This window comes from Paramormyrops kingsleyae, chromosome 23 (genome assembly GCF_048594095.1).
Source record: "Paramormyrops kingsleyae isolate MSU_618 chromosome 23, PKINGS_0.4, whole genome shotgun sequence".
In the NCBI taxonomy this organism is placed as follows: domain Eukaryota; kingdom Metazoa; phylum Chordata; class Actinopteri; order Osteoglossiformes; family Mormyridae; genus Paramormyrops; species Paramormyrops kingsleyae.
The window spans coordinates 25079888-25091091 of NC_132819.1; the positions used below are offsets into that span (position 1 = coordinate 25079888).

General features: G+C 41.9%; 1 protein-coding gene across 1 annotated transcript; it reads right to left on the minus strand.

The window, feature by feature from the left end:
• Positions 1-1331: 1331 nt before the first annotated feature.
• neu1 (neuraminidase 1) lies at positions 1332-10243 on the minus strand. Its single transcript, XM_023809690.2, has 6 exons — positions 10000-10243; positions 7408-7597; positions 5272-5534; positions 4497-4679; positions 3803-4022; positions 1332-3356 (listed from the first exon to the last, which is right to left on the minus strand). Exons 1-6 carry the CDS (start codon positions 10105-10107, stop codon positions 3136-3138), a joined length of 1185 nt encoding a protein of 394 aa, XP_023665458.1. The 5' UTR covers positions 10108-10243; the 3' UTR covers positions 1332-3135.
• Between the last annotated feature and the right edge of the window lie 961 nt (positions 10244-11204).

Genomic DNA, 11204 nt, shown 5'->3' on the forward strand with positions numbered 1-11204 from the left:
TCGCTGTTGCAGATGTCAATGTCACAGTTTTCATTTTGACACCCGCCTCTGTAACGTAAAACTATTTTAGCTTTCAAAGACGTTAAAATTAGAAGAGGACTTTTTAATCATTACGTCAGCTAAAGATATATGGGCTAATGCTTTAAATTCCACAGTCATTTTAAAAATGACGGGCAAGGATAGGGTTCATGTGTTTTATTTTTTAGACTATGTTAACAAGTCACCATGTCATTTTACATTCATGGATGAAAGGCAACGTAAAGGTTGTTTTTTTTTGTGTCAGGTCTGTATTTAAAAAACATTACGCCGCAGTCTTATTTGAGGGATTTTCTAAGTGACCCGTATTTGATTTTAGAACCGTTGCCATGGTGACATAAACTGTGACAGTATGTGTTGTGATGGAGATTCTGGGATATTAAGTTTACATCGTGGACCACATTTATAAACGTACCTCTTACTATCAGTTAACTAAGGTTTTCCCTAAAGCAGTCACGTAATATTAAGTTTTGTGTAATGATGATATTATTAAAATTATGAAGCTCACGAGTATTTTTTAACCTGGTAGTTGTAAGTTAGGAGTAATGCACATTTGGTTGAATTTAAGTTTGTCTATAATTTTTTAATTAATTGACGTTCTTATCTCCAATTATGTTTCATTATACCAAGAACGCAGGGTATCAACACTCCCCTCACTTAATGGAGAGAAGTAAAGTCTATATGAAAAAGGCAAACAAAAATATAAAAAGAAAACAGATGAGGAGGCTAATTGGTATTCTCTTACTTTCAGTATTCCTTATGCTCTTATGTTTATGTTCAAAAGAAACACTGACCAGAATGGCTTGAGATTTCATTGTTCCTACTAATTTAAATTATGGGTGTATCACATTTTTGGAATAGTCCGCTCAAGGGAGGTGTGCCTCTCATAGCAACATTGAACTGGATGCTCCAGAATAGGTTGTGACCGATGACATGGTACTAAACACCCCAAATCAATGGTGACGGATCCAAGCACAGAGCAAGGTGACACAAGATAACATATTACATTTTTCTAAAAATATTTGTGCTTTCTAGTGAAGAGCCATGTTGTTCCTGTTTGAAGAAGTTTTACTCAAGCAAGTGTATAACAGAAAAGTTGTTTGCATGAAGGTTTTCCCAGTAGGACTACAGCTATTCTGGCTTGTTATGTATTTTTTTACTATTATATTTGCTGTGTGGGGAAAATAAGTTTTTTTTTTTTTTTTTCTTTAAATCTGCCACAATGAAAACAAAAACAAGAAAATGAAATTAATAATGTGTGGACATTAAACAATAAAACAGCACATGAACATACATTCATTAATTTCTTTTTAATTAAACATCAGAAACTTTACAATATTTACATACAATGTTTAAGGATAACTGGAATTTTAAATAAACCTGGAAAAATGCAAAATTATTGCATCACGGTGATTTTTTATTACATTTAAAACCCGTAATAATGTCCACTTTGTGCACAGCACTGGCTCATCCGTGTGACAAACCCAGTTAAACAACCCACCACATGATTCCAGTTATTAATATTTCAATGGGTTTGATATTAGCTACAAAATAACTGAACACGTACATCCATTTCCCTTTATAGCACAATCAGACTTAAAATTCCCAAGCAATCCAAATCATTTGTTGAACCCAATTATATCTTGAAATTTGACTACCAAATTTCCATGTATTGACTACCATGGCAAACAATTTTTCTTTAATCTGTAGCTATAATTAAGGGAGTGTGACAGTAAATCCAGTATGTTACCCTAACACACTGCTTTATTATATTCAAAAAAGGATCAAAATAATATTGAAGGAAATGTTTGATTCCTTAGAGACTGAACTCCCACAACACACCAAAAACTGGAGAAGATATGAGCATCCACACTGCACATCTCCATAGACGATTAAATTTCACTGAACTTCATCGGGAATGCAAATTAAATTTAATTTTTTGCTTCAGAGAGAACCCAATATCCTTCCCAGCAGGCAAGCAAATGGTGGCTTACTTTGCAAATGCTCAGCTTAACTGGTTCAATTCATATCAATTTTAGTTTCGAATAGGTTTAATCCTAAGGTAAGTGACTTCATTTTTTACAGAGGGGAGATACAGGACAATTATGAATACAGATCCCACTTTACAATACATCTTTTTCGGGATCCATCTTTAATCATCTATTCTCAAGGTGGCTGACCGTTTTCCTCTAAACTTAAGTCAGACGGCAGCGGCTGAGAAAGGACATTTTTGAACAAATGTATGTGATAATTGGATGCAGGACAAAGAATGTTGATGGTGTTGCACCAGCCCTTGGCTTACTTCTCGATCCTGTCCACATGCCATCTATGGCACCTTGTCAACACAATCCTATGGTGACATCATGAGAAGTCCCACGTGAAATCCCAGAATCTAAAATCCAGGCCCATTTCATGGCTTGTGCTGTGCTGGCAACATGGATACTTTTACTTCAAAGAACAAACTGATATACATTTTCTTAAGAATCCACTATTCATATGGGGGAAAAAACTCAACGTTCCAGGACACGATTGTAGGATTTGCTGCCCCCAAGTGGTAGAATTCTACATGTAAAAGAAATCTGTGCTATGAATGGACCGAACAATCTTAAACAATTGTATACCAGTTTCTCAAAGCAAATTGAGAAGAGAAGAAACAAATATCATTGCACTGAAACAAGCACTTCTTTGAATCAAGTCTGATTTAAACTCATGGCTGACACCCCCCCCCCATTGTCCTTCAAGCCTCTTCCCATTCCTTCAAGCAGAAAATCCATCCATCCATTCTCTGTACCTGCTTGTCTTATGCAGGGACGTTGGGGGGCCTGAACCTATCCCAGAGATTACAGGTGCGAGGCAGAGAACAACCCAGGATGGGATGCCAACTCATTACAGGGCACAGCACACACCATTCAGTCACACACACTTATGGGCTATTTGGTAAAATATTGAAATTCTCAGAATGGTCTTTTGTTGGCAAAAACACTGCTGAGGGTTGACACCAGGGAACGCTGTCACCCAAACTACACAGATAACACTGAAAACTTTAGCAGTCTTTTCCTACCCCGCCGTCCCCCACCCCTCACTCACCCCCATTCCTTCCTAAATGCCCCCATACAAGTGGATCTTTGCAAAGGAGATCGTTTCGATGTAGTTCTTGTGTCCCTTCTCGTATACGAGGTAGATGAACTTCCTGTCCTCTGGGTGCGAGCCCGTCAGTGACGTCAGTGCCGAGTAGCCGCTCGGCCCAGGCCAGATCTGCACCACATCCTTCTCCCATGACGTGCCGTTGCTCAGAGACCACCGCAGCGTCAGGTTGATCCCTGCGAGAATGGGATGAGATTGGAAAGTAAGCCAGAGCAGGTTTACACCTGTAACCGTTTGGTCCCAGTTCCTTCCTTCCTTCCATCCATCCACCCATCCATCCATCCATCCAGTATAGAGTCATGGTAAGGTGGAAGCCTATTGCAATAAACAGGGCACACGGTAGGGGCACCATGGCGGGGATGGCAGTCAGTCGCAGGGCACACAAACCCACACACACACTAAGAATCACACAATACAGCCAATATAGAGAAGCCGATTAATCAATTAACACTCTTTTTGAATTGTAGGACAAAATACTCAAGACGCAGGTAGGACATGCAAGGATTTGAGCCCCCCAGCCGCAGAGTTGTGAGGCAACAGTGCTAACCACTAGGCCGCCCTCCTCCCTACCCATAAGCCTCTGCAGTATGGTGGCAACCGCCACCCCCAGAACACCGCTTACGCTCGTGATCGTTGGCAGGGTTGGTGAAGTACATGATGCCCTCCTTCTGCAGCGCCCCCGCTGCCACCACCGGGTCCACCAGCGTGTGGTCGAAGGTGAGCCCCTCCAGGGGCAGTGACTGGCCACCGTCCGTGCTGCGCACCACGATGCGGCAGCGGCAGTGGTAGTTGTACTGGTTGCGTACGTTGATGACGATGCTGCCGTCCTCCATCTCCACGGGCTGGGGGGCATCGTGGCGGGGGGGGGGGGTAGGAACAGGAAATCAACAAACTTAGCAAAAGAACCCTGAATTTGGTTACACAACAAAGGCGTGTAAATTAGGGAATTAAGTATTATGAGACATTTTAAACGATTTCTCATTTAGACATGAATTACACCAAGTGAGGCGGTGAATGAAATCCAATTAAAATTTACATTTTATTTATTTAGCAGATGCTTTTATTCAAAGCGAAGTATAATTGAAAAAGCCGGGTCAGCCAGTCCCCGGAGCAATTGGGGGGTTAAGGGCCTTGATCAAGGGCCCGTGGGATTTGAACCAGTGTCCTTCTGATCACAGGCAGCACGTCTAACCCACACACCACCCCAAATACATTGAGGCAGTCGAGAGCTTTCACTAGCTGAAAATGAGGACGTGCCGAAACCCTGGGAGGAGCTGAGCTGTGCGGAGTCAGACAGCCGTAGCCCTGCTGCTCACCTGACACTCGTCCGGGTTGAAGTCCAGTTCCAGCTTGTGCTGGTTGAACGGTATGCTCTTCAGGGCCGCACCGTTGGTCCACGTCTTGCCGTGGTCATCGCTGAGCACGCAGAAGACCCCGTCACCATCAATGGAGCCATGTCCACACACTACCAGCCGGCCCACTGCTGGGGGGTAGCGTTTCTGTGGAGGGCGGTGTAACCAACGCCAATATAACACCATTAAACACCTCACCTGACATAACCGTCCATCCATCACAGATTATTAGAGTACAGGATCACAGCGGGACTGGAGCCTATCCCAATAAACCGGGGCCACCATGGACAGGATGAAGTGATGCTTTATGTTCCATCAGCACTGGAATGCATGCTTTTGTATGTCTCATCTTGCTTCCCTTTCAGAAAAAAAGCTAAGAGCAAAGTTTGGTGACATTTATCTGGTGACCCTGGAACATTCTGCGAGGTTAAGAAACTCACTCAAGGGCCAGACAGAGATATAACTATTCTGCCAAGGCCTGGCCTCAAACCAGCGACCTTCTGATGATAGGCACAGAGTCTTATCCCGCTGAGCTACACACCACCTGCCAGTTCATCGCAGAGCATGTGCAGGCGCGCGCGCGCACACACACACACACACACACACACACACTACTGGCAACTCAGAGACAGCAATGCACATAACCGACTCTTGCAGGATTCGAACTCACAACCCTTGAGGTGCAAAGAAACGATGCTACCCACTGAGCCACCGCAGTCAGCATGCAGGCCAGACTCACCTGGATGCCATAGCCAGGCCCCGGCGCGAAGCTCTGCACCCCCAGCTGGACGGAGAGGTTTCGGGGCCGACCCCAGCTGAGCCCGTCGTCCACGCTCTCCACCAGCATGGTGCTGGATGGGCTGCAGTGGTAGCGATGGAAGCACAGCGAGTAGAGCAGCAGCACGGAGCCTGTGTCCTCGTCCACCACCACCGAGCCCAGGTTCAGGCCATCCTCCAGAATGCCGTCGTCCACGATGAAAGAGGTGGGAGACCAGGTGGCCCCTAAATGGGAGGTACAGGTGATCTGAGCTGCTTCCTATTTTAGCATCCTGGGGAAAAACACTACTATATCACAGACAGCAATCACGACAGGAGAAATGAGTAACAGACATGGAGTATTAAATTATCTCAGTTGCTGATTTGGTTGTGCATCATTACAAATCGATGCCGTCCGACGAAAACGGTCCCCTTTTTGGTGACTGAGACTTTTTACTAGAAAAAAAATCAGCAATTAAATAAAAAGCAAATTACAGACAATTCAGGTATTCGGGCTCCACTAATGATCTCAGTCAACTGGGTCCATTTAAGAGCAGCGCAATAGCGAAACGCTGCTTCACCATGTTTAGTCTTCACTTTAAGCAGAACTAAGTGACTCATTCCTAATGATCTGAGAAGTTTATGTGGCTCAAATCGCTGCAGCATATCAGGCCGATACTTGGGGCCGACACCAATAAGCGATTCAAAGACCAGTAATAATACTTTAGTCTATTCTGTAATGCACAGGTAGCCAGTGTAAGGATTTAAGACCAGGGCTGATGTGATCCCTTCTTTTAATCTGGTAGTTGCATTCTGAATCCAACTGAAGCTGTCTGATTGTTGTTTTGGTAATCCAGTTAAGAGACTGAGTAATAATTTCTGGTAGAAATAAAGATGTGGATGAGTTTCTCCAGGTCTAGTTTAGCCAGAAAACCTCCAATCTTGTTGTTATTGTTGACGAGATAAAATACTGATTAGTTGACTACTTTGACATGACTGCTGAAGCTGAGATCAGAGTCCATTAGTACACCAAGCTCAGTTGCTAATTCTTTCAATTTTCAGGCTCTCAAATCCGGATAAGCAGCTAATCTGTGCCTCTCATTGCTATTCCCGAATAAAATCATCTGTCCCATGCAGTTAGTCATGTGCTCAAAGCTTACAAAGTGAGTCAATGGGACTACAGTGGTTTGGAGAAAGGGGCAAGTAAGTATGATCTGCATAGTTGAGGAAATCCATTGCATAGTCTTGTATGATTTGGCCAAGAAGAAGCATAAATATATAGTATAAAAGACATAAAAGTGGCCCAAGAATCGACCCCCATGCCACACCACGTTATGGATGGAACTATGCAAGGAATATGCCCATTCTCTTCTGTCTACTGATAGCATTTAACTATAGACATCTAACTGACCCATGAAAAATGTTTTGTGAAGTCATCTGTTTAACTAGTACTTTTGTTTGTACAAGTTAACATTTATAATCATGATAGTTATTTGCATGGATTACTATCACATTTTAACAACTTAACACTGAAAGCTAGATAGCTAAATAACATTGTGAATTGTAAATGTAAAGCACAATAAGTCTGTCTTGTTGACACACATATTTGCCTCACCAACAACAATCCACTTTAGTCCATTTAAAAACAAACTGTTCGCTGACGACTGTGTAAAGACAGGTTTCTATTTGCTAAGGATGACTCATTATGTTGTTTGAAGTTTATTTTGTAAAATAATTTCTGAGAACATGCATATTTTCACCTCCTGAAAATACTGAAATTTTGGAGATATGTATTTTTTTATTGAACAGCAATTACATATTCACACTCTTTGGGGTTTGGGGCAGGAACAGTAGGTTTGTGCCTGAATTATACCACAAGAATAAATGACAAAATAAAGCCTATAACTAGAAAAAAAACAGCCTTACTGGCCCGGCATATCAGGAAATGGTCTGAACCAAAACATTAACCAGACAAATTTTAGAAGCGCGTTTACCAGCAATACCAACCAGTGGGATCTGCACACACCAGAGGTCAGGCAGGGCACCCTGTGCACTTAGGAACGCCCTAAGCATGATGCAGGATATACTGCTCAAACCTGTGTGAGAGGGCCGCACGCACCTCTGTCCGTGGAGCGCCTGACGGCGATGAACTTGGCCCCATAGTCACTCGAGGAGCCTTTCCTCGCCTCACTGAATGCCAGCAAGCTGCCCTTGAGTGTAAACGTGAGAATGGGGATCCTGTAAGTGTTCACCTGCCCCGCGCCGCCACTCACCCACAGCAACTGCTCATCATACACCAAGGGGTTAATCTAGAAAAGAAAGGAGAGCGATCATGAGGTCAGCTAACTCGCCCTTAAAAAAAAAAAAACACACAAACACCAAGACACTCTGTCAGATGGGCTATGTCTACTGCAGGGCAGGTCATTCCATGTAATCCAAATTACTTTTACGTAACCATTTTCAATTCTAATTAAATTTGGCAAGTGAATTACTCATTACCTTCCAGAGATTCTTCCCCACAACTGTCAAAAGAGCTTCTGCCAATAGAACTGCTCAATAGTACCTTACAGTATTAATTTTCTGACCGCCCGCCCTCCCGCAGAACTTGGAACCTCGACTTAACACTTTTTGTTTGCACTGACTGCTCATTTGTCTGCACTGGCTGTTCATTTTGCAGAATGCATCTCCAGTTTGCACTTGAATCATTGTGTCTTATAAAACACCAATCATTCCAAGTCTGCACCTTGAGGACAACCTCATGCATATTTTGCACAGAACCATAGTTTACATTTATAATTTATTTATACTTTGTGTTTCTATGTATTTTACTTTCACCTGGTTAGATGCTAACCGTAACTGTACTCAGCACAATGACGATGAAGTTGAATGTAATGTAATGTAATCTAATCTAATGTAATGTAACCTAATTCTACGCCGCAGGTAGCAAAAAAATGATTACTAGCAATCTTTTATGATCAGCTGCAACTTTTTTTACTACTATGGCTACATGGCCCAGCTACAGCTCACTGGAGGCCCAGCTACAGCTCACTGGAGGCCCAGCTACAGCTCACTGGAAAGCTCAGAAAGTTTTTCCCAAATTCAGTCTTTTGCACAGATCAGGCTGCTTTTTGCAAGGTTCAAGTTCATCTTGCAAGTTACATTTTTAACTACTTTTGGTTTATTCAAAAATAAGTGAATAGGAGGGAGTAACAAGTCACTTTTATGATGAAATGCATATATAAGTTTACTACTTGTATGTAAAACATTAACCTGTTACTTCCCTTCATGAGATAACCAGCCCCAAGTGTAATTTTAATGCTATTTCTGAGCATCAGAGAAGGCATGTTAGGGGGGGGGGGGGGAGGATCAGTCTTTATTTACTGCATTGGGAAGAAAGTGTTTCCTTATCTGCTTTAGAATAAAAAAATGTTTTCGTTAATGAAACGGGTGAAGGGGCTACAAGACTCTGAACTTACAAACAAATAAAATACTGAAACTACACACTAAACTCACTCTCTTTTAATTCACTTATTTCACAAAATTACCCTAAGGTTTGTATAGTGTTTTTGGGGACTTTTCAGAACTTCTCTTTTCCTTTGTCTCGAAAGTCCAGGCATACCATTGGTTAAATTTGCAGGCCATTTTACATTCATTTATTGTCTACTGAAAAAGAGAAGAGGAGATGCAAACCCCAGGTTTCTGTTCCATTAGTGACTGTCTAGATCACAGCACCACATTCTGTGCCTTTGAAGAAATTCTCATTCTTAAGCTGAGGTCAGTTCATCCCAGGTTTACCAAAATAGTTCATTTTTCAAATGGTTTGGCCACACAAAAAACAGTATAAACAAAGGCACAACAGGCCAGGAAGTCTGAGTTATAATAATATATTATTTAAATAGTTACTTTAAAGACATGCCTCAGAAAGCCTGTAATGGGTGTTGAGTTACAACATAATTATGATAGAGAGCTTCCTTTGTGCTTCTGACCATATATTTAAGGTCTGTTTATTATCCAAGACTCTAATGCATTAGCAAGTATAAGAAAATAAGTATCTAAAAATAAATGTGGCGTAGTGTCCAGGAAGGTACAGTAACTTTGACAGGAGGCATTAAAATTTACGATACAATAAAACAGCATGTGATAGAATTTCTCTGAAACTGCTAGAGACTAGAGTAAAATAACATTATTTTTACTTCCTTAGCCAGGAACCTATCGCAGGAAGCATAGGGCACAAGGCAAGGAGGCATCCTCAATGGTACATCGGTCCATTGCACGGCACAGACTGACGCACACTATGAGCAATTCAAAGGCACCAGTTAACCTAAACGGATGTCTTTGGATTATAGAAGAAAACCAGGGTGTCAAAAGGAAATCCACACAACGCGGGAAGCCACACTTTAAAATGCCACCCTCGCTTCGATAATAATTACCAGCAAACAAACCGACATTGCACAGGGCTCTCCAAGTCTTTCAATATAATACTGTTTCTCATATATTAGAACATGATTTCCTACTAAACACATCAAAATTCAAAAAGAACTGGTTAATTAGAAACCATCAGACAGGAGACTCGAGGTGCTTAAACATAGCAGGCATGTGCTAATAAATCAGAAAACATGCATTCAACAAAGTACCGAAGGTAAATGATGAATAAATACCTAGATCAAAATGGCATACCACTATAAAGAAAATCCATAAATGTGTACTTTACCTGGTTGTACGCAACACACAAATTTGGAGTACCCAAAAACCAGAACACGATCAAAACCCCGGCAGGTAATGTTATTAAGATTTCTTCAAACCTTTTCAAAACACTCATCTTCCGGTTTATCGTCGCTGAAAAAAAGACAAAAGAATAGTTAACGTAAAAACAAAAACAAAAAGGAAGTAGCCGACAATACTGTACTGAACTACACTTAAGCGGCAACCGTACAGTGTACTCACATGATCAAAAACCACTTTGTCACGTGGTTCGAGATGGTCACGTGATCCATCATATGATGCTCGGAAACTGCTGCCATGTTGGCTCTGAAGATTCAATTCCGAGATATGGCAAAAGAGACATAATGTCGACTGAAACTATTCCTTAGCCTACGTTATAGCACTATGGTGGCTCAGGCAGGTGCGCTGCTGCCTCACCTTTATTGTTTATCTATTTTGTATTTTCTCCCTGTGTTGTGTGGTCTTCCACAGACATGCAGGAATGCTGACTGGCGTTTCTACATTACCCGTGGTGGTGACGTGATGAAAGGGCACATCCCTGTGGTGTGTGATGAACTGACATCTGGTCCAGTGTGTACCCCAGCCATGTGCAACATATCGAATTAATATTGTTTTTTGACACAGAAATGGAAAATACACCCACAGAAAATCAGTACGAGTAGACTGAATTGACTAAAATTAAGCTACAGTTCAAGGGTTACTCCTGGTTGAATATTGACTTTATGGGTAGAATTATAACCCCATACTCACAAGTTTAGTGGGTCAAATCCTGCCCTTTCTCTGTGTGGAGTCTGTCTGTGCTCTACATGTTTGTGCAGGTCTCCTCCTGCAGTCTAAAGACATATGATTAAGCAAATGGCTGTGAATAGACCAGCGTGTTCCCATATGTGTGCTGATTCCTGGAATAGGCGACCCTGTACTGGATAAACAGTTGGATGGATAGTTTCCGTTCTATTTTCTTTGTTGTGTGAAACATTCCTGATATGCTGAAAGTGATTAGCAAATGTGACCAGAACACACACTATGGCCTATCAGAAAAGGGTACAGCGCTGGTAGTTTTGTTACTCAAGGTATAAACAACATTCACATGTACTGCTAATGGTACAAAATATTCATCAGAGTGAATTTCTGCACCTTACATTAGACTAAAAGGTACATTTACCTACAGTTAGGGTACAATTGGCAGACCCTTGA

Coding starts and splice junctions, on each gene's coding strand:
- neu1 (XM_023809690.2), bottom strand. CDS start 10,107: ATGAGTGTTTTGAAAAGGTTTGAAGAAATCTTAATAACATTACCTGCC. Junction 5,535..7,407: donor CAGGCGCTCCACGGACAGAG/GTGCGTGCGGCC, acceptor CCTCCCATTTAG/GGGCCACCTGGTCTCCCACC. Junction 4,023..4,496: donor TCAACCCGGACGAGTGTCAG/GTGAGCAGCAGG, acceptor GATGCCCCCCAG/CCCGTGGAGATGGAGGACGG.